Source organism: Choloepus didactylus, chromosome 20 (assembly GCF_015220235.1).
Source record: "Choloepus didactylus isolate mChoDid1 chromosome 20, mChoDid1.pri, whole genome shotgun sequence".
NCBI classification, from domain to species: domain Eukaryota; kingdom Metazoa; phylum Chordata; class Mammalia; order Pilosa; family Megalonychidae; genus Choloepus; species Choloepus didactylus.
Window position 1 is genome coordinate 22062241 of NC_051326.1, and position 24815 is coordinate 22087055.

A 24815-nucleotide genomic window follows, 5' to 3' on the forward strand; every position below is an offset into this window, starting at 1 on the left:
TTTTCAACATAATAAAGGGCATATATGAAAAACCCACAGCTACCATCAGTACTCAATGGTGAAAGACTGAAAGTTTTCCTGCAGAGATCAGGAACAAGACAAAGATACCTACTATCACCACTAGAAGTTCTAGCTAGAGCAATTAGGCAAGAAAAAGAAATAAAAGGCATCCAAATTGGAAAGGAAGAAGTAAAACTCTATTTGCAGATGATATGATTATATATCAAGAAAGTTCTGAAAAATATAAAACAAAGCTAATAAACAAATTCAGTAAAGTGGTGGGATACAAGATGAATACCCAAAAATCAGTAGTTCCTACACACAAGCTATGAGCAATCTGAGGAGGAAATCAAGAAAAAAAAATTCCATTTACAATAACAATTAAAAGAATCAAATACCTAGGAATAAACTTAAACCAAAGATATAAAGGACCTGGATTCAGGAAACTACAAAGCATTGCTAAAAGAAATCAAAGAAGACCTAAATAAATGGAAGGACATTTCATGTTCATGGTCTAGAAGCCTAAGTATTATTAAGACGTCACTTCTACCCAAATTGATTTACAGATTCAATGCAATCCCCATCAAAATTACAACAGCCTACTTTGCAGAATTGGAAAATCAATTATCAAATTTATTTGGAAGGGTAAGGGGCCACAAATAACCAAAAAATCTTGAAAAAGAAAAATGAAGTTGAAGAATTCACACTTTCTGACTTTACAAAGTGACAGTGGTCAAAACAGCATGGTACTGGCAAAAAAATAGACATTGACCAATAGAATCGAATTGAGAGTCCAGAAATACTCACATCTATTATTAACTGATGTTTGACGAAGCTACCAAGTCCACCCAACTAGGACAGAACAGTCTCTTCAACAAATGGTGCTGGGAGAACAGGATCGCCATATTCAAAAAATGAAAGAGGACCCCTATCTCACACCTTATAAAAAATTAAGTCAAAATGGATCAGAGACCTAAATATAAAAGCCAGAACCATAAAACTCCTAAAAGAAAATGTAGGGAAGTATCTTCAAGATCTTATGGTAGATAAAAATTCCAACAACCTACTTTGCAGAATTAGAAAAGTTAGTTATCAAATTTATTTGGAAGGAAAAGGTGACTAGAATAGCCAAATATATCCTGAAAAATTAGAATGAAGTGGGAGGTCTTATACTTCCTGACTTGAAAACTTATTATAAAGCCGCAGTGGTCAAAACAGCATGGTACTGACACCAAGACAGACATACTGATCAATGGAATAGAATTAAGAGTTCAGAAATAGATTCTCAGATCTCTGGTCACTGGATTTTTCACAAAGCCCCCACATCCACTAGGGAAACATCTTCAAGACTCAGTGATAGGAGGTAGCTTCTTAGATCTTATACCCAAAGCACAAGCAATGAAAGAAAAAATAGATAAATGGGAAATCCTCAAGATTGCACACTTCTGTGCTTCAAAGGACCTTGTCAAATGGGTGAAAAGACAGCCAACTCAATGGGAGAGACTACTTGGTAACCATATGTCTGAATTGGGTTTGATATCCAATATATATAAAGAAATCCTACAACTCAACAATAAAAGGACAAACAACCCAATTATAAAATGGGCAAAAGAGATGAATAGACGTTTCTCCAAAGAGGAAATATAAATGGCTAAAAGCACATGAAAAGAAGTTCATCATCATTAGCTATTAGGGAAATGCAAATCAAAAACTACAATGAAATATCATCTCACACCTATAAGAATGGCCACTATTAAACAAACAGGAAACTGTAAGCATTGGAGTGGATGCGGAGAAATAGAAGCACTTATTCACTGCTGGTAGGAGTGTTAAATGGTAAGGCCACTGTGAAAGACATTTGGATCTTGAGGATATAATGCTGAATGAAATAAGTCAGACACAAAAGGACAGATTTTGTATGATTTCACTAATATGAGCTAACTAAAATAAGTAAACTTGGAGTCTTAAATGTAGAATATAGGATACCTAGAAATTGACAGAAGTTAGAGAAGGGGGAGTGGTGACCTAGTATGTTCAGAATGTATAACAAGGTTGAACTTAAAATGTGTGGAAATAGATATGGGCTGAGAGTGGCTCATTAGTGGGAATATAAGGAATAGTGCTGTCCTGCAGGTGAATTTGGATGAAAGGGGTTGTTTAGAGTCATTTATGCCATCAATTAACACTACAAATTTAAGACGGAACTTGCATGAACTGGTACAAACGTACAACACTGGTACAAAGAGCTAATAATAGAGTGGTATGTAGTGGAAAAACACCTACTGCAAGCTACAGACTATAGTTAACAGTAATACCTTAAAATTCTTTTATCAACAGTAACTGGTGTACCACGCCAATACTAGGGGTCAAAAATAGGGGGAGATAAGGGATATGAGGTGTTTTGGGTTTTCTTTTTTTGTGTTTATCTTATAATTTTCTTTTTGGAGTAATGAAAATGGTCTAAAAGTGAATGTGATGATGACTGTACAACTAAGTGATGATACTGTGAAATACTGATTGTATAATTTGGATGGAATATATGATAAATGAATATATCTCAATAAATTCTGAAAAAAAAAAGCACTCCCCTCCCACCACCCCACAAAAAAAGAGAATGGTTTTCAAACTGGGCAGGAAAAGCAAATCTAGCTAAATGTTATTTTCAAAAAACAAGTGACACAAAATTGAAGCCCCCTAACATTTTTAGAGATGGGCAAAGACACAGCAGATGAATGCAAATAGAAAGAACAAGTGACACTATTAATATTAGACTAACTAGAATTAATTAAAAAGGAATCACTTGAGTAATGGGGGCTATTTTATAAATAAAAGGCAGACTCCAAAATAAAGATATAATGCCATGAATAATTAAGGGACTAACAAAAGCACAGCACCAAAACATAAAAAACCAGTTCTCTAAGAAATCCATTTAGGATGAGCAAAACTAAATACAGAGTGAAGGATTTAAATTATCTATTCTTAAATTTAAGCAATTCTATCATTTTAGTTTTTAAATATATATTAATGTTTAATCCTATTTTCTTACTTATAGTTTCTTATATTCATTTGTGAATTCTAGATTACTTATTGAATGCTTAGTCAAACATTCTTTCTTGTTTAACAATAAGAATATTCAGAATCAGGGATTTTCTTTTCAGCGTGTCTTTGACCACATCCCAATAGTTTGGGTATGCAATGTCTTATCCAATAATGTGTGATTTGGTTTTAATTTTCCTTTTTTCTCGAGGTTTATTTAGGAATGTCTTCAAATTCCCACGCAATTTGATTTTTAAGTTAATTCAAGTCTCTTCCAATTGTACTGAAAGAACATGATCAAAATAATTTTTACAAACGTTTAATGTAAATTGAAATAACTACATTCATATCTGTAACATGGAAAAAAAAAAAAAAGATCTTGTGGTAGGAGGTGGTTTCTTAGACCTTACCCCTGAAGCACAGCAATGAAAGAATAGATAAATGGGACCTCTTCAAAACTGAATACTTTTGTGCTCAAAGGATTTTGCCAAGAAAGTGAAAAAGCAGCCTACTCAATATGAGAAAATATTTGGAAACCATCTATCCAATAAGGGTTTAATATTCTTATGAAGAAATCCTACAACTGAACAATAAAAGGACAACCCAATGAAATACAGGCAAAAGCATGAATAGACACTTTTCCAAAGAGGAAATACAAATGGCTAAAAAGCACATGAAAAGATGCTCAAGATCACCAGCTATTAGGGCAATGCAAATCAAAACCACAATGAGCTATGACTTCACACCTACTAGAATGGCCATTATTAAAACAACAGAAAACTCCAAGTGTTGGAGAAGATGTACAGAAATAGGAACACTGTTGGTGGGAATGTACAGCTGCTGTGGAAGACAGTTTGGCGGTTCATCAGGAAGCTAAGTACAGAACTGCCATATGATCTGGCAATACTGCTATTAGGCATATACCCAGAAGAACTGAAAGCAGGGACCCAGTTATGTGTCTTTGTACCAGTACCACACTGTTTTGATTACTGTTGCTTTATAATACAATTTGAAATCAGGAAGTATGAACCCTTCAACCCTGTTCTTTTTCAAGGTTGTTTTGGCTAACTGAGGCCCCTTGTGTGGTTCCATATAAACTTGAGGATCGGCATTTCCATTTCTGCAAAAAATGGCTGCTGGAATTTTAACAGGGATCACGCTGACTTTGTATATTGCTTTGATTATGTTGACATATTAACAATGTTCACATTTCCAATTCATGAACACAGAATGTCTTGCCATTTACTAAGGTCTTTAATTTTTTTTCATTCAGCAGTTTTTAGTTTCCAGTATACAAGTCCTTTATATCCTTAAATTTATTCCTAGATATTTTGTTCTTTTAGGTGCTATTATAAATGAAATTGTTTTCCTTAATTTCCTCTTCAGATTGTTCACTGCTAGTGCATAGGAATTCAAGTATTTTTTGTGTGTGTAGCTCTTTTACCCTGCCATTTTACTGAATTCATTTATTAATGCTAATGGTTTTCTTGAGGATTCTATTGATTTTTCTACATATAAGACCATGTTGCTTGTTTAAAGAGATTGTCGTACAGCTTCCTTTCCAATGTGGATGTCTTTTATTTCTTTTTCTTTCCTAATTGCCCTGGCAAGAACTTCTAGTACAATATTAAATAGTAGCTGTGAAAGCAAACATACTTTTCTTGTTCCTGATCTTAGGGAGAAAGCTTTGTAAGTCTCTAACCATTAAGTATGATGTTAGTGGTGGGTTTTCCATAAATAGTCTTTATCATGTTGAGAAAGTTTCTTTCTATCCCTTCTTTTCTGAGTGTATTTATCTAAAAGGGTGCTGGATTCTGGAGAATGCCTTTTTTGCATCTTTTAAGATAACCATGTGGTTTTTTTTTCATCATTCTATTTATGTGGTGCATTACATTGATTTTTGTATGCTGAACCACCACTGCATTCCTAGGATGAATCCTGCTTGGTCATGGTGTATAATCTTTTTAATATGCCACTGTATCTGGTTCCCTAATACTTTTTTTTTTTTTTAATTAAATTCAGTTTTATTGAAATACAGTCACACACCATACAATCATCCATGGTATACAATCCACTGTCCACAGTATGATAACATTGGTTCCCTAATACTTTGTTAAGGATTTCTGCATCCACATTCCTAAGAGAAATTGGCCTATAATTTTCTTGTCTTTACAAGGCTTTAGTATCCAAGTAATGCTGTCCAAATAGAATGAATTTGGAAATGTTCCATCCTCTTGAATTCTTCAGACGAGTTTGAGAATGACTGGTATTAATTCTTCTCTAAACATCTGGTAGAATTCACCAGACATCTGATCCTGGACTTTTCATTGGTGGAAGATTTATGATCACTTGATTCAATCACCGTTCTTATCACAGGTTTTGTTGACGTTTTCTATTTCTTCTTGAGACAACTGGGTAATTGATCTATTTCTAGGTGTTTATCCATTTCTTCTAGATTATCGAGTTTTTGGCATATAATTATTCATTAAAATTCTCTTATAATCCATTTTATTTCTGTCAGGTCAGTAGTGATATCACCATTTTCCTTTCTGGTTTTAGTTATCTGCATCTTTTCTCTTTTTTTCTCTCAATCTAGCTAAAGGAGTGTTAATTTTATTGCTTTTTACAAAGAACCACTTTTTGTTTTTGTTTATTCTCGAAACTGTTTTTCTATTCTTTATTTCATTCATTTCCATTCTAATCTTAATTATTTCCTTTCATCTGCTAACTTTGGGTTTCTGTTGCGTTTCTTTTCCTAGATCCCCCAAATGTACTTAAGTAATCAATTTGAGGTCTTCATTCTTAATGTAGGCATTCATAGCAATAAATTTTCCTCTGAGTACTGTCTTCACTGCATCTCATACATTTTGGTACGTGTGCTGGTTGGGATGTATTATGTCCCCCAAAATTCCATGTTCTTTGATGCAATTTTGTGGGGACAGATGTATTTAGTGTTGATAAGATTGGAATCTTTTGACTGAGTGTTTCCATGGAGATGTGATTCAATCAACTGTGAGTGAAACGTTGGGACTGGATAATTTCCATGGAGGTGTTACCCCACCCATTCAGGGTGGGTGTTAATTGGATCATAGAGTACCTTAAAAAGAGTCACACAGGCCCAGACTGTTTGCTACAGCCAAGAGAGGCACTTTGAAGAACGCACAGGAACTGAGAGAGGAAAAAAATTTTTTTTGCCATAAAAACATACATTTTTATGAAGACTATTAAGGGCAAGGGAAAGCAACTCAAGAGGATTTTATTCAGTGAAAAAGCAGGAAATCAAATCGTATAAAAAATATAATCCCATTTTATACATACATGTTTGTATTTCTGAATGCTTAGGGAAAAAAGACAGGAAATAAACATGCCAGAATAGCATCAGTGAGGTGACAGAGGTTTTTATTTTCTTCTCATACATATCTGTATTTTTCAACTGCTCTATAATGTGCATTTTTTTTAGGCCATGAAAAGATTCATATTCCTATAAAACCAGCTCCACAAAGTTGCAAATTAAATAGGCTATGGACCACATGTTTTCATACTGATTGCTTTATAAGAGAAAATGTGGCAAATGGAATACCTTTCAGATAGCCTATGTTCAAAGCATCTTGTTACCACACAGTCACTATCAATTTCACTAGAATTTTTTTTTTTTTGTAAAAGGGAAAAAATATTTGCTTTAGGTATTTAAGAGATATATTTAACATATGATCAGTATGCTTTTTGAAAGGAAATTTAAAAATTTGTGTAAAACTAGAAAACCTTTTTAACTTGAATGTACACTGTGGTTTGGTTGTACATTGCTAAACAGCTGCAATGTCACCCCCAAATTGCTTTTATTTAGAAGATTATTGTTATCATTTAATTTTCTAGAACCTTAATATGTTTTAATGTTGGATGTATCCCAGAAATTCTGATGAAAAGTACAGCAAAATGAAAATACTGGAAATTATTAACAAGTATAATACTGCTTTGAACTTATACTTCTATATACAGACTCTGAAGTCATACAGAAAATATTTATGCAATATCTCCAAATATTTGATTCCTGTTTTCAAGTATATGTACACGGATGATTATGCTTTTAATCAATAAAAGTGTAATTTCTCATTTTTAAAAAATCTATTTTGTCTGATATTAATATACTATCCTGCTCTCTTGTGATTACTATTTGCTTGAAATGTTTTATCCCCCATCCTTTCACTTTCAACCTATTTTATCTGTGGAACTAAAATGAGTCTCTTATAAACAGCATCTAGTTTGGTCACGTTTATTTATCCATTCTGACAGTCTCAGCCTTTTGATTGGAGAGTCTAATTCATTTACATTTAGGGAAATTACTAATAAGACTTCTGTCATTTTGCTAAGTTTCTGGAAATCTTATACCTTTTTTGTACCTCCTTTCCTCCATTACTGCCTTCTTTTTGTTTAGACGATCTTTTTTTAGTGCAATTTTATTGAGATATACTCATACACCATAAAATCCATCCAAAATATACAATCAGTAGCTCACAGTATCATCAAATAGTTGTGCATTCATTACCACAATCAATTTTAGAATGTTTTCATTACTCTAAAAATAAATATAAAAAATAAAAATAAAACAGAAAACTCAAAACTTCCCTTACCCCTTATCCTCACCCTATTGTTGACCCTAGTATTGGTGTAGTACATTTGTTACTGTTGATGAAAGAATATTAAGATATTACTGTTAACTACTGTCCATAGTTTGTAACAGGTATATTTTTCCCCAAATACCACTTGTTCTGGCTTGCTAAAGCTGTCATTATGCAAAATAGCAGAAATGGATTGGCTTTTAAAAAGGGGATTTATTACGTTACAGATTTACAGCTCTAAGGCCATAAATGTGTCCAAATAAGGCATCAACAAGAGGACACCTTCACTGAAGAAAGGCCGATGGCATCCAGAACACCTCCTTCAGCTGGGAAGGCACTGGATGGTGTCTGCTGGTCCTTTGCTCTCAAGTTCTGGTTTCAAAACAGCTTTCTCAAAAATGTCTTTGGGCTTCTGTCTCTCTTAGCTTCTCTCTCTCAGATCCTGTGCATCTTTGCTTGTTCTCCCAGGGTGCTTCTCTCTAAGCATTTGGGGGTACTCTCCCAGCTTCTTCGGGTCAAACTCCGGGCTTCATCTCTTAGCTTAGCATCTCCAAGTGTCTGGGTCTGTTTTGGCCCCTGAGCTCTCTTAAGTATTCTAGTAAACTAATTAAGAACCACCTTGGGGGTCACATCTCCTTGGAAATAATCTAATCAAAAGGTCTTGCCCACAGTTGGGTGGGTCACATCTCCATGGGAACAATCTAATCAAAAGATCCCACCCTTAATAAGTCGTCCCCGACACGAATGCATTAAAGAACACAGTCCTGAGGTACATGACAGATTCAAACCAGCATACCACTCTATTATTACTTCCTTGCAAAGGTGTCATACATTTGTTCTGATTCATGAAAGAACTTATATATATTTATATATCTACCACAAAGTTCACTATGTTATACCTTCCCATATTTTAACCTCTATCTTTCCTTCTGGTAAAATGCATGATGCTAAATAACTCCTTTCAATCACATTCACATATGATTCTGCAGTATTAATTATATTCACAATAACATGCTACCATCAACTCCTCTATCCATTTCCAAAGATTTAAGTTCAACATAGTTAAAAATTCTGCACATACTAAGCAACTGCTCCCCAGTCTCTAGCCTCATTCTCTCTCCTGGTGACCTATATTCTAGATTTTATGACTATGAGTTTACATATTATAATTAGTTCATATTGCTGAAATCATACAATATTTGTTCTTTTGTGTCTGACTTACTTCACTCAGTATGTCCTCAAGGTTTACCCATGATGTTGCATGCTTCAGGACTTCATTCCTTCTTACTGCTGATAATATTCCATTTTATTCTGTTTATCCATTCATTGGCTGATGGACACTTGGGCTGTTTCCATCTTTTGGCAACTGTGAATAATGCTGCTATGAACCTCGGCATGCAAGTTTGCATTCCTGCTTTCAGATCTTCTGGGTACATACCAAGTAGCATAATTGCAGGATCATAAGCCAACTCTATATTTAGTTTTCTGAGGAACCACCAGTCTTCCACAGGGTCTGTACTATTTTATATTCCCACCAGCAGTGAATAAGTGTTCCTTTTCCTCCACATCCTCTTCAATACCTATAGTTTCCTGTTTAATAGCCATTCTAGTGGGTGTGAAATGATCTCTTACTGTGGTTTTGATTTGCATTTCCCTAACAGATAGTGAAGATAAAGCTTGTTTTCATGTGCTTTTTGGCCATTTATATTTCCTCTTTGGAAAAGTGTTTATTCAAGTCTTTTGCCCATTTTTAAATTCAGTTGTCTTTTTCTTGTTGAGGGTAGGATTTCTTCATATAGCCTAGATATCAAACCCTTATCAGATATGTGATTTCCACATACTTTCTTCCACTGAATTGGCTGCCTTTTCACCCTTTTGACAAAGGCCTATGATGCACAAGAGTACTCAAGTTTGAGGAGGTCCTGTTTGTTTACTTTTTCTTTCATTGCTTGTGCTTTGGGTGTAAGGTCTAAGAAACCACCTCTTATCATTAGGTCCTGAAGATATTTCCCTCTATTTTCTTCTAGGATTATGGTACTAGTCCTTACATTTAGGTTTTGATCCACTTTAAGCTAATTTTTGTATAGGGTATGAGGTAGGGGTCCTCTTTCATTCCTTTGGATGTAGATATGCAGTTCTCCCAACACCAGTTATTTAGTTTGTGTTGATTCTAACCTGACTTCAACAACTGACACATACACAGTACCTATATCCCGCCATCCCTTCCTTTTGTTGTCTATATTACAAATTACATCTGTATGCATTATATGCCCAGTAACAAAGATTCACGCTTGTTTTTTATACAGTAGACCTTTTAGCCTTATAAGAAGTAAAAGACAGCATTACAAATGAAAAATGAAGTAATACAGGCATATATATTTACCCATACTATTACTTATATCAGGGATCCCTTGGAGGCACCCTTTAGCATTTCCTGGGTGGCAAGTCTAGTGATAATGAACTCCTTCAATTTTTGTTTGTCCAGAAATGCCTTAATTTCTCCCTCCTTGCTGGATTTATTTTTCTCAGGTAACATTTTTTTCTTCCAGTAATTTGTTATGTCTTCCCACTGCCTTCTGGATTCCATGATGTCTATTGTGAAATGAGACATTAATCTGATTAACATATGTGATATGTCACTTCTCTCTTGCTGGTTTTAAGATTCTATCTTTGTATCCCTTTTTAGGTTTTAGTGTATTGGAATAGCTAGAAGTACATACCCGGAACTATCAAACTGCAACAACTGTATAACTATGTAGCTTACATGGGGTGACAGCGTGATTGTGAAAATCTTGTGGATCATACTCCCTTTATCCAGCGGATGGATGGACGAGTAGAAAAAAGGGGACAAAAACTAAATGAAAAATATGGTGGGATGGGGGGATGTTGAGCATCTTTGATTTGTATATCAATATCTTTCATCAGATTTTGGAACTTTCCTGCCATTATTCCTTCAAATGTTTTTTCTGGACCTTTATCTCTCTTTGCTCTTTCTGGGTCACCTATAATCCACATATTGGTATGCCTGATGGTGTCCCACAGATTCCTCAGACTCAATTATCTTTTTTTTCATTCTTTTTTTCTTCCTGCTCCTCAACCTGGACAATTTCAATTATTTTGTCTTCGAGTTCATGGGTCCTTTCTTCTGCCTCCTCCAGTCTGCTCTTGAAACACTCTATTTGATTTTTCATTTCTGTTATAGTACTTCTGAGTTCCAGAATTTCCATTTGGTACTTCTTTATAATTATCCTCATGACTAAAATTCCCATTTTGATCACATATTGTTTTCCTGATTTCCTTTAGCTCATTGTTCATGTTTCCTTTAGTTCATTGATCCTTTTATGAGCACTGTTCTAAGATCTTTGATTGGTAATTCCCAAGACTACACTTCCTCCACATATTTTCTGTCGAATTCTTTTTTAGCTGTGACTGGGACAGACTTTCATGTCTCCTTGTATGTTTGACAATTTTTTATTGAGAACTGAACATTCTGAGTATTATGTTATGGTCACTCTGGAAATCTTGTTATCACACTTTTCAGTCTGCCAGAATAAGACCAAAAAGAAAAACATAATGAAGGAGACAGAGAGAGAGGAAAAAATACTAAGACAACCCCACTCCATCAACCCCTCCAAAAAAAAAAAAAAAAAAAAAAGAAACGGGATAAAAAAGGAAAAAAAAATCTGATGTGCATTGTCTCTCCAAGTCTTTTGTTTTGTGACAGTGGCAAGCTAGAGCTGCTGCTTTCAAGGTCAAAACCTAGGCCACCATCCCTGCTTGTCCCACAGGAATCCACGAGACCCAAAAATACAAAACGGAAAAAGAAAAACACAACCAACCTGGGAAAAAAAAGAAAAAGGAAAAGTGCACTGGTTCTTTGTGAACCTGTAGATGATGGTATAAGGCCTGAGGATACTGCTTCTGAGAGAAATCAAGAAACCAAGGGCACTGGGCCCTCAGGGATCCACCAGACTAAACAACACAAGAAAAAAAAAAAAGAGAGAGAAGAAGAAGAAGAAGAAGAAACCCAACCAATGAAAAAGTGTACCAGATCTTTAAGTCCACGAAGATGCTGGTGTTGAGGCCAGAAGCCATTGCTATAGAGAGGGCAAAAACCAAGGCCAAAGTCTCTGCTGTCTCCTCATGGGTCTGTCAAATCAAGAAACAGCCACAAACAGGAGATAAAAAACAAAAGAAAAACACCAGCTCTTTACATCCAGGTGGATGCTGGTGAAAGGCTGGAAGCACTAGGGCCCAGAGAGCCAAAACTGATGTCAGCTTCTGTGCTGGTCCCTCATGCATCTCCCAGACTGATCTCAACCCTCAACCCCAAGTTTTAGAGGAGGAGGTTTCCTTTGCCAGACCTGGCCACAGCCAGACACTTGGAATCCAGGCTGGGTTGCTTAGGCTGCAACCATGGGCTAAGAAATGGGACTGGTCCCTGGTACATACTTTCATTTACAAAAGCTGAACTCCCTGCAGGCTCTTGCTTCCTCTGACACTCCTGTAGTTGTTCTAAATGTCTATTCTGTCTGCCTCCTAGCTAATTCCAGTCTCTTTTCAGTTATTTCATTTTTCTAATGGAGGGAGCCATTTTGCTTACTTGTTTTATATATTTGGATCCCCATAAGATTTCATTTGGGGAAAAGGTTCCATTGCTAAAAGAGTTTGGAAATAACCGCAATGTATGACATGCCACGAGATATTTATCTACTCTTTCATGATCTTATGGTTTATATTTAAATGAAATCCATCCAGAGCTCATTCTGGTTTCTGTTATTATGCTGGATAGGGTCAATGAGCACTCAAGTTCTAGTCTCACCTATTTCCAATGCCTTCTATACATAAAATCTGAAAAGCTAAAAACTATACTTCCTACACTCCTTTGCAGCTGAGCTCTAAATATGAATTAAGTTCTACCAATAGCATGTATTCATGTGATATCTGAAAGACAGAAATGAAGCAAAGACCATCATCTTCCTAGTACTGAGTGTTTTCTAACAATAAGCAAAGTCATAGAAAAGCCACTATCTATTCTTTACCCACATGGCTTTCCAGAGGCAGTTGTGATGATGGCCAGATTCAGCATTTCAGTTTCCAGCTACAACAGTGTACCCTTGAACTCAATATTTCTATGGTGGACTCCAGCTTCCACCTCTCCTGGATGGAGGTGACAGTCAGTTCTACAGTATTCGAGGAATCAGTCCCTCCAATAATTTCACAAATACCTAATTCTAGTATTAAATTCCTTTCCACTTAAAATAACCAATGTGGTTTCTGTTTTCTGCACTAAATCCTCATTGATGCCAATATGAAACACTGACAATGAAGCTAATGATCAAAGATAATGCTGAGTTCCTAAGCCATCCTACAAGACCTTGTGAGTTCTTAAAATGTAAAGCAAGAATATCTCCAGAATTGACAAATTAGGAGACTCTTTGCAAAACCTTTCAGAAAGCCCAGAATTTTCACACTGCTCACCAAATTGCAATGTCAACACTCTATTTCCCAGTGTGACATATGTAAGTTTTCATCAAGAAAAACAAATCTGTTATCATCTTCCTTCTATTCATCGTCTGAAGCATAAATCAAGAAAGATAAGTAGTGATTATTAAAGAAACCAGCAAAATTTCAAACTGATTGCTGTGATTTCAGCAGATGTTTGATAGTGAAATATAAAGATCAACAGGAAAAAATAACTCTATAGAAAGTTAAAAAAACAAAAACAAAAAAGTAAAAACTGATTTAACTAAACATGTTAGCTACACATTCAAACCTCCCTCCTTTTGTCTAGAAGCTCATTTTAATTACCTAAAACCAGAATAATATTAAAATATTAATTTCCTAATGATTAAGAATACAAACTCAGTTAAACATATTTTCCTCTTGCCTTCATTAACAAGTTTAGAAGGAATAAAGTGGGAATCACATACCACTGTTGCCACAGTCAGCACAAGAGATGAGTTCCTCTGGCTTCTTTTCTCGGTTCTGTTCTTTTGTACCAAGACAGAAACTACAGATGGGGATCGGTTCAGCAACCGGCTGTTAAGAAAAATATAATTTAATAATTTAATACTTTTTAATTTAATACTTATTCTATTAGTAATACAAAGTTGTTAAAATTGCAGTTTTAAATTTCTAACAGAGTTACATGTAACTTTAGGAAAACTGTATAATTGTTCTATATACACTCTCCTATAATCCAAAATAAGTGAGTTTTTACAAAGCCTTTACAACTGGTCCTTGTGGTGACAACTTGACTCCAAATAATCATATCACAATCACATTGATCATTTAGAAACTCAGTAACAGAGAAACGATTAAATAAAGCAAATTTCTCACCCTATCTGCGCAAATTCAACTGAATTAAGTAAAAGAAGACACAGTATCAGCCCTTAAGAAGCATGCAATCTAGTGGAAAAGCTAAAAGAAGTATACAAATCGATATAACGTAAGGCAGAGGGCATTAAGTATTATAAGAGAGACACAGTAAGTGTGCCATAGAAGTGGGAGAAAGAAATTCCAATTGTGATTTGGGAGAAAGGAAGGGTTGAAAGGGGAAGAAAACATGTATTAAGTGTCATTATTATGTTATGGGATCTTAAGAAGTTGGTCCAAGGATAACAGATAATAAATGTCAGAAATGGGATTTAAACCTAGATTTCTATGTTCCTCTGTAGCACTGCCTCTCCCCCAAGAGGAATACAGAGATTGAATGAACATAGGTGCAGTCTGCTAAGATCAGTGCTTAAAGGACATGGTTTCTGTTTTGGGGATGTGGTAGAGGAGAATGGGAAAGAAGATATATCAGTTCATGGAGACTCACTAAATGTCTGGTAAAGAATTTGAACTTCATCCTGCAGGCAAAAAGCAAAAGATGTCACCAAACAAGGAAATGACCATCTGTATTTGAAGAATATAATTCCAGCAGTAACATCAAAGATAAATGAGGAAAGCCTAAAGATAGGTAGAATATTTAAAGTGATTGCAACAGCCTAGCAAAGGTAAGACGAGAACCTCAAGCAAAGCTAAGGAAATGGAAAGGAAGAAATAGCTGTAGACTTGGAAACCACCTACTTTGGGGATATTAGAAAAAGAAATGCATCAACATGACTAAGTTAACTGAAAAGATGGTGCTGCAATCAACTAAGAAAGATAAAGAAGTCATTTTAAATAAGATTAGGAGGAAAGCAAAGAGATGAATTCCATTTCAGATGTGTTTAACTGGAGGTGCTCTCAGTGAACTCTCAAGAATGTATGCTAAGCATTGTCCAGAACAAAGATAAAAAGCCCTCAAGATACTTACAGTTTACTGGGGAAAACTGACAACATACAATAAAAATGTTTATAGATGCTATCATAGAACTATTACAATGGGAAATAAAGGAGAAAGTGATCAATTCGGGAGAAAGGGATGTAAGACAAAAGGTTTCACAGAAGAAGCACCATTTGAGTTAACTTTTCAATGAGTTAACACTAACTAGAAGTGTTCGAAGAAGTCGAAAATATAGAATTGAATTTGGGAAGGAGGGGGAATTGAGCTTAGTTTTGGACTTACTGAGCTTGAACTGCCTATGGAACATGCATACAGCAATAACTATTTGGAGTTCAAGAGAGAAGCTGGTCTGGAGATGAAAACGTAGAAGTTACATGTATGCCAAATGGCATTTAAGCCATCAGAGTTGATGATGAAGAACAAGAACAGGTGGAAAGATGAGCACCAAGGTCAGAACACAAATATTTAAGAGACAGGCAGAGGAAAAATCCGAAAAGGAAATACTAAGAGAATTCGGTGGATAAATGGAAATGTCCAACACAAACATACTAGTAGTAATGGCTCAGCAGAGAGATTAACTGAGAGATGAAGTACAAATTTGAAGTAAACCCTAAAGAAGTCCAAGAAAGTAGGCAGATGCCAGGTTTTAAGGTTTAGCCTTTATACATTAGAGTATATTCTATACTCTAAAGTACCACTGGAAGATTTTAAGCAGAGGAGTATCATGATCAAGATTCAACATTTTAGAAAAGTCACTCCATAAGCTGTTGAAAATGAATTCAAAGGGATATGATCTATAATCCAAGACATGAATAATGAGGACCTGTATTAAAGCAGTAGGCAAAGGAAAGGAGAAAAGAAGGTGGCTAAGAGATATTTAAAAGACAGAACTGGCAGAACCTGAAGGCTAACTGATTTGGGATGGGGGGCACAGTAAGGAAGACGGAAGACTAAGAAGACACTGTTAAGAAGGTGAAAAGGCAAACCACAGAATGGAAAGCATTAACAATATATTTAACCAATGAAAGGCTCAAATCCTGAATATATAAAGAATTCCTACTCGTCAGTAAGGAATAGATAGTCAACATAACAGAAAAGTAAGCAAAAGTCTTCAATAGGCACTTCACACTATAAATACATGAATAATAAATGAATGGCCAACAAACATGAAAAAATGTTCAACCTCATTAGATGGGAGAGGATTGTGGGATGATGGTGGGATAGGAAGCTCTGGGAATCAGTTCTTCCACCAAAACAACAATTGAACTGGCAGGAACTATCTGAATCAACCTCTTTGAAACTCCAGAGTCTAGGGGAACACTGTGCAGCATTCAGGGAGGAGCAGGAGGAAGAGGCTGGTGATTTGTCAAAAAGACAGGTAAGCTTTACCCTCCTTGCAGCAGTTACCATCCTCCTTTCTCCAACCTCCTAGCTGGCAGGAGTGGGGACTGGAGCTCTGGCTCCTGGCTCAGCTTGCTGGTGTCAGGTTGGGACATAAAGAACTAGTCCCCCAAATTTAGAAGATCTCTACCTTTGATCAGCTACTTCCAATCATGGGCCAGCTCTGAGGGTAGCCATTGTTCCAATCCCCCTGGGACAAAGGCAGCAGAAGAATCTTAAAGACAGTAACCCTCCTCAAAGCAGTTAAAGGAGGAAGTGCTAAATTTAGAAAACATGACTTCAAAACCCATAAAAGAAGCTACTGGTGCCCTTGCTGATCCCTCCACCATTCCCTTCACAACACAGGGTAAAGCCAGCTTGTGCTCCCACTGTGGGTCCCCGGCACTGTTCCAGAGAGAACAGAGTGGCCCTGTGTGCCTACAGGGGTGCATGTATGCCAGTGCTAATCTATCAGGTGAAGTCTAACACTGAGCCAGGGACTGCTCACTCTTCCAGAGTTTCCTCTGAAGGCAGAGAAACCACTTGCAGACAGCTGGGACAGTGTGGGAAACAATTATGCTGAAAGTGCCTGGGGCAAAGGACTACCTGCATTAAGTCACTCAAAATAGCACCCGGGAGGGGTAGGAATTCTGTTCCAAAGAGAGTAGAGGAGGCATTCACTCAAACTCATGTGGACAGAGGAACCTAAGATGGCTAGGAGAGACAGGGCAAAAAAACACCTCTGTGAAAAATACTAGATAAAAACCAGAAAGTGACCCAGAACATCAGTTCCAGCGATGCACCAACTGGACAAGGTCTGCTAAATCCACAGGGACTGTGCATTTGGTGAAACCGGGAGTCTGCATCCTGAAACGAGTGAGGGAGCCGGCTGAGAGTCCGGCGGCCATACTGTGGTGTGGGGAAACCGTGGGTTGGCGTTTGGAGACGGACTAGTTCTTTTTCAAAAAAAAAAAAAAAAACCCGGAGTGGCTGTGGATACAACAGGGAGAACCACCCAGTGAAGCACGGCAGAAACAGGCTGTACCAACACCTCGGTGTCTGGCGTGGAGGACAGCCCCTCCCACACCCGCTGCTGGTTGTCTCCAGGCCAGGAGGGCAGAGGGGAGCCAAAAGGAGAAAGAAACCACGTCCCTCGCAACCATCTCCCCGGTGGGATGGGGACTCTCCTACCCGGGGCCAGACCCAAAGCCCAGAGCCGCGCCAAGAAACCCAGTGTGATGGAGAGAGCTTCCCGCAGTACCGCGCACACGCCACAATATTGGCTATGGACAGTGGCCTTTAGTACACCCACAGCTAATTGTCCCAGAGCTGGGAAAGCGGAGCTGTGTGAAAAGGGGGAAATTAACATGCCCCATTCAACCATCTTTAAAGCAGGCTGGGAATGCCCCTGCATGGCCCAGCGGCCCAGGGCTTCCCTGGAGGGCCGGCGCGCACTTGTGACGTGGCACAGCCTTCCCGCAGCAGAGGTCCTGGAAGAGCACAGCTGAGAAGGGGGACCTGCTCGGAAATCCCAGGGACCCTACGCCAATACCAAGGACTTGCGGGTCAGCGGCAGAGACAATCTGTGGCAAGACTGAAATGAAGGCTTTAGACTCTTGCAACAGCCTTACATCTCCGGGAACACCTGGGAGGTTTGATTATTAAAGCTGCCCTGCCTCCCTAACCACTCAGACACACGCCCCACATTCAGGGCGGACAGCACCAACAACACACCAAAACTTAGTGCACCAACTGAACCCCACAAGAATCAAATCCCCACACACCACAAAGCCAAAGTTGGGGAGAACTGACTTGAGGGAAATAGGTGACTCGACGACGCCATCTGCTGGTTAGTTACAGAAAGTGTACGCCAAGCTGCAGATCTGACAAATTAGAGATTGGTATTTCACAGACCCTGAAAGAACCCTATCAAGTAAAGCAAATGCCAAGAGGCCAAAAACAACAGAAAATCTTAAAGCATATGATAAAACCAGACGATATGGAGAACCCAAACCCAAACACTCAAATCAAAAGAACAGAAGAGACACAGTACTTGGCGCAATTAATCAAAGAACTGAAGACAAACAACAAGAGCATGGCACAGGATATAAAGGACATAAAGAAGACCTTAGAAGACCATAAAGAAGACATTGCAAGAGTGAATAAAAAAACAGAAGAACTTATGGAAATAAAAGAAACTGTTGGACAAATTAAAAAGACATTGGATACTCATAATACAAGATTAGAGGAAGTTGAACAACAACTAAGCATCCTTGAGGACCACAGAAAGGAAAATGAAAGAACAAAAGAAAGAATGGGGGAAAAAAATAAAAAAAATCGAAATGGATCTTTGGGATATGACAGACAAAATAAAACGTCCAAATTTAAGACCCACTGGTGTTCCAGAAGGGGAAGAGAAGGCTAAAGGTCTAGAAAGAGTATGCAAAGAAATTGTTGGGGAAAACTTCCCAAACCTTCTACGCAATATAAATACACAAAGCATAAATGCCCAGCAAACTCCAAATAGAATAAATCCAAATAAACCCACTCCAAGACATATTCTGATCAGCCTGTCAAATACTGAAGAGAAGAAGCAAGTTCTGAAAGCAGCAAGACAAAAGCAATTTACCACATACAAAGGAAACAACGTAAGACTAAGTAGTGACTACTCAGCGGTCACCACGGAGGCAAAAGGCAGTGGCACGACACATTTATTTAAAATTCTGAGACAGAAAAATTTCCAACCAAGAATACTTTATCCAGCAAAGCTCTCCTTCAAATTTGAGGGAGACCTTAAATTTTTCACAGACAAACAAATGCTGAGAGATTTTGCTAATAAAAGACCTGCCCTACTTCAGATACTAAAGGGAGCCCTACCAACAGAGAAACAAAGAAAGGAGAGAGAGAGAGAGAGAGAGAGAGAGAGAGAGAGAGAGAGAAATTTAACAGACATATATAGAACATTACATCCCATGTCACTGGGACACACATTCTTCTCTAGTGATCATGGATCTTTCTCCAGAATGGACCGCATGCTGGGACACAAAACAAACCTCAATAAATTAAAAAAAAAAAAAAAAATTGAATTTGTTCCAAGGACATTCTCTGACCACAAGGGAATACAAATAGAAGTCAATAACCATCAGAGACTTGGAGAATTCACAAACAACTGGAGGGTAAAAATGAGGGGGAGATGAAAACATTCCCAGATAATCAAAAGCTGAGGGACTTCATCATCAGTAAGTCAGTCCTATAAGAAATGCTAAAGGGAAATGAGCAAGCTGAAAGGAAGGGACACTGAACAACTGACTGAAACCACATGAAGAAATAAAGATTTCCAGTAAAGATCACACGGTAAATATAAATACCAATACTACTGTATTTTTGATTTGTAACTCCACTATTTACTTCCTACAGGATCTAAAATACATAAACTGTAATCATAAATCAGTGGTTTTGGACTCAATGTAAAATATGTAATTTTTGACAACAACTACATAAAGGTGGGGGGATGGAGGAGTATAGGAACATAGTTTTTGCATCCTATTGAAGTTAAGTTGGTATCAAAGAAAAACAAGATTGTTATAGATTTAAGAGGTTAAATTTAAGCTCCATAGTAAACACAAAGAAAGTATCAGAGAATATGATCATAGAGATGAAAAGTGGAGTATGAGTTATGAGAAGTGGGGGAAGGGGCAATGAGGAGTTAAGAAATGAGTGTTGGGTTTCTGTTTGGGGTGAAGGCAAATTTCTGGTAATGGATGGTGGGAAGGTGATAGCATTGCAACATTCTAAATGTGATTAATCCCACTAACAGAATGCTAGGGAGGGGGTGGAATGGGAAAATTTAGGCTGTATATATGTTTCCACAAGTGAAAAAAAAAAAAAAAGTCTAAATAGACAATGACAATTAAATGACAAGGATGATCCTGGATGGGCTCTGAGGATGGAGGAGAGGAGGCTCAAAGGGACACAAGAAAAGAAAAAAAGGAAATATAGAATGTAAGCTTTGTATCAATGTTGAAATTCTTGAGCTTCTTAGCTGCGCTTAATGGGATCACATAAAAGAATGTTCTTCTTCATGGGAAATGTATATGTGAATTACACTGTTTGTTCAAGGATGTGTCCAGCCTGCTCTATACTATATGTTCAGAAGACAGAGCAATAGATGATGGATGACAGACAGGAAGGGAGGGAGGGAGGGAAAGAAAGAAATGGTGGTGTGACAGGATGTTAAAGTTGGTGGATTGGGGTATCAGGGGAGGGGGGTCGGGGTATGCTGGAGTTCTGTGTATGGGGTTTGTATTCTTTTTGCAACTGTTCTTGTAAGTTTCAATTTATTTCAAAATAAAATTAAAACAAACAAAAAAATACCTCATGTGGACTATAAACGGGGATTTCCTGGTACCTCCTGTGAGCACAGGCCCAGAAGAAGAAGCAGGCTCCTAGGCTCTGGCTCCATACAGGCTCAGAGAAGACAGTGAGGACCTGGTATTTCCCATTTGCCTCAGGCTGTCTGATAGGAGGGCTAAGCTCTGAAGAAGACCACCAGCCAAAGCAGAACCAAATTGCAAAGAACGTGAAAGGTGCTTTTTGTCTTGGTCTGTTTTGATTAGCATCTATCATTTAAGAAAATCTCTGTCATCTCACCAGCTGGATACACACTTAAGGAACAGCACAGAGACTAAATCCCAGAGTTAACACTTTAAAATATTAAAATGCACAGTGTGCAACAAAAGATTACAAGACAAAGAAACAGAAAATGATGGCCCATCCAAAGGAACAAGATAAAAATCCAAAATCCATCAACAAAGAGGACCAAACTTTGGACTTACTGAACAGAGACTTTAAAATAATGATCTTCAATATGCTCAAGCAGATAAAAGAAAACATAGAGAAAGAACTAAAGGATATGAGGAAAGCCACAGATGAACAATATGGGAATCTGTTCCAAGAAATACTAGAGTTGAAGGACACAATAACTGAAATGAAAAATTCCCTACCTGGTTTCAACAGCAAATTGGAAGTGGAAGAAGAAAGAATCCATGAACCTGAAGACAAGATGACTGAAACGATTCAGGCTGAGAAGCAGAAATATCAAAGAATAAAAAAGAATGAACAGAGCCTAAGAGACCTGTGGGACACCATCACTCATAATAATAAACACATTATGGGAGTCCCAGAAGGAGAAGAAAAGGGCAGAAGAAACAGTCATGGAAATACTGGCAGAAAACTTCCCAAATTTAACAAAAGACAAGAATATGCACATTCAGGAAGCCCAAGGAATCCCAAACAGAATAAATTCAAAGAGAATCATACCTAGGCACATAGTAATCAATTTGTCCAATGCAAAAGACAAAGAGAGACTTCTCAAAGCTGCAAGAGAAAAGCAATGAGTTATGCACAAGGGAATCCCAATAAGGTTAAGTGCAATATGATTTCTCATCAGAAACCATGCAGGCAAGAAGGCAGTGGTATGAAATATTTAAAGTGCTGAAAGAAAACAAATTTCAACCAAGAATTTTATATCTGGCAAGACTTTCTTTCAAAAATGAGAGAAAAATTAAGACACTCCCAGATTTAAAAAAAAAAAAAAAAACTGAGGGTATCTGTCACCATTAGACCTGCCACACAAGCAATGCTAAAAGAATTTCTTCAGGCTGAAAGGAAACGACACTAGACAGTGTATCAACCTCATCAGACATTAAGAAAATTTAACTTCAAGAATGAAATATACCTAACTTCAGTACATATACATATGCACAATAAAATATACATAAAAATGTTCATAATAACCCTCAAACAAAAATTACCCAAATAACAAGCAGTGACTGAACAGATAAACTGTACTATAACCATACAGTGGAATATTAATGAGTAATGAAAATAATGAAGCACAGTCAACAACATGAATTTCACAAACAATATTGAATCAAAGAACAGACACAAAATAATACATACTGTATGATTTTATTTAAATATAAAGTTCAGAAACAATTCTATATGGTTGTGAGTCAAGAGAATGGCTACTTTTGGGGAGGAGGAAAGAGGTAGTAAATTGAGAGGGGACTTCTGGGGTGTTGGTAATGTTGGTATTTTTTTTTTTACCTGGATGGTGGTTTCAGAGATATTAACTATGTAATAATTAAGGTATATACCTATAATCTATAAACTGTTCTGTATATGTATTTCATTTAAAACATTAGATTTAAACAAACAAACAAATATGGAGTAGGACTGTGGTGACTTTGGAATATTCTAAAAGAAATACCAATGGTGAGCTGGATTTTAGGGTGTATAAATTAGAAGAGAGAATAGGCTATAGACAGATTTAAAATACATCAACATATAGTGATAAGTGACAGCACCCAGGGAGAAGGTGGGGGTAGAGTAGGTAGAAAAGGGGGATGGGGTGGGGGTGGGGGATAGAGAAATACCAACAATTTAGGAGCACCATGGGGAAAAAAAAAAGGAGACCAAAAAGGACCAGTCTGAGAGAAAAGACAACCAAGAGTAGTAACATAAGAATTTTAGGAACCAGAGAAATCACTAATCAAATGTTGGAACGATAAAGTGTCTACTGGAATCTACAATTGGGAAATAGTTAGACATCTCAAAGAGAGAGACCCTTTTCAGTGACAGAATAAGAAGTGAAGTCATGGAAGACAAACTACCATTAAGGGACAGAGAGCAGACATGAGATAGCTAAAAAGAAATGGCAAAGGGTTTTGATGTGTTCTAGGTTTTTAACAGGGGAAAGACTAAACCAATTTAAATGTAGAAAGAGAAGCAAGTGGTCAAAGACATACAAAGAAGAAATACAGAAATACATTATGTATGTCTAGAAATGTACTGTTCAATAGGATACACACTAGCCACATATGAATATTTAAATTGAAACTAAATTAAATTAAATTAAAAATTTAATTCCTAAGTCACACAAGATACATTTCTAGCTACATGTAGTTAGTGGTACAGTAGTAGACAGTGCAAATATAGAACACTGCCATCATTACAGAAAGTTTTATTGGATAGCACTAGTCTAGAAAGATGATTTCAAAAGCAAGAGTAAAGAGAGTGGCCTTAGTATTATGGGGTAATATAGGTGTATATTGTTTGTAGGTGGTAAAGTAATAACTGGAAGAAGCTGAGGGTGCTCATTTCTGTTAAATCTCAGTATTTCTGGAAAATAGGAAATAAAGTCACTTGCTAAAAGTAGGGAAGGGATAGGAGCATCAGAAAGTGATAAATGACTGAAGAAATTGAGATGAGTTTGGCCAGGCCCTAGAGATAACGATAACACCCCCTATAGAAATGGAAAGTGGACACACATTATTAAATCAAGATGGATTCAGAAAAGCAGTATTAACATAGAGAATAAATTTAAAATACTAGAGAGAAAAGTTGAGGGAGTCTCTGCAAAATGACCTTAATCATTTCACTAAAATAGAAGGCAATGTCACTTGTTAAAAGAAAAGTAGATACGTATGAGTTTGGGCATTTCCAGAGAACAGAAAAGGTCTGGAAGTCTCTGTGGAGAAGGTTATAGGGAATCAATTAATGATGAATAATAAAATTGTCAATCAGCCCTAACCATGAAGCTAATATTGGAAAGAATCATTTTGTAGTGGATCCGAGCAAAATGGTTACACAACTTCCTTAGCACCTCGAATCCTTGGACAGACAAAAACAGAGAGCTGCAAATTGACAAGATAAGTCAAGGAGTGACGGCCACTAAGTGCAAATGCAAGCATTTCTAAAATGGTGGATTACAAAGTTAAGGCTGGGCATCATTAGCAGGATGAGGGCTGACATTTTGAAAGTGTAATGAGTTGCAATGGTACCACAGGAATACTGATGAAGCTGCAATGAAGGTTCAGTAGGAGGTCAAAGAATTGGAAAAGTAGAAGGATTGAAGATTGTGATCAGCAAAGCAACTTCAGAGTTTGTGACTTACTAATATAAAGTTCTAAGTAATAAAGGGAATTCTAAATGGCAAGTGTGCATGGACTTCTTTTATGCTTAGCAGACATTATTCTAGATACTGAGGACACAGTGGTGAATACAGCAGCCAAAGCCCATATTCTCATGGAGCTTACATTCTAGTTGAGTGCTGAAAAAAGTGAAAATGAAGACAATGGAGTTAAGAAGTCAAGAAGCTAAGAAAGCATGATTTAAGAAGCATTATATAACTGTAATCAAGACAGCAAAAATGATGACTGTACCCAAGAGAGTAAATAAAACTGCAAAGATAAAGCTTTAGAGAAAAGAATATCAGTAAATGACAGGAAAAAGCAGAGATCAAAGTATTATTAGGTAGGAAAACTTTCAGAGTAGAAGAACTAGTTCAATAGGGAACAATAATCATCTTCAAGGCAGTGAAGATCAAGGATTGTATCAACTCCTCTTCCTGGGCCTTTCTCCACCCCTACCCCTTTTTAAAAACAAGGGTGGGAGTATGGAAAAGTAGCTCTACTGGAGGATATGGACATAATTCAACGTATTAC

At 37.1% G+C, this 24815-nt stretch overlaps 1 protein-coding gene across 2 annotated transcripts in view; it reads right to left on the reverse strand.

The window, feature by feature from the left end:
• The window catches only part of KAT6A (lysine acetyltransferase 6A), a 155756-nt gene that overhangs the window by 67491 nt on the left and 63450 nt on the right, over window positions 1–24815 (reverse strand). For both annotated transcript variants that reach the window (XM_037812517.1, XM_037812516.1), the window contains exon 4: window positions 13586–13694. In XM_037812517.1, the coding sequence (XP_037668445.1) occupies window positions 13586–13694 (109 nt within the window). The remainder of the gene's footprint in view (window positions 1–13585; window positions 13695–24815) is intronic.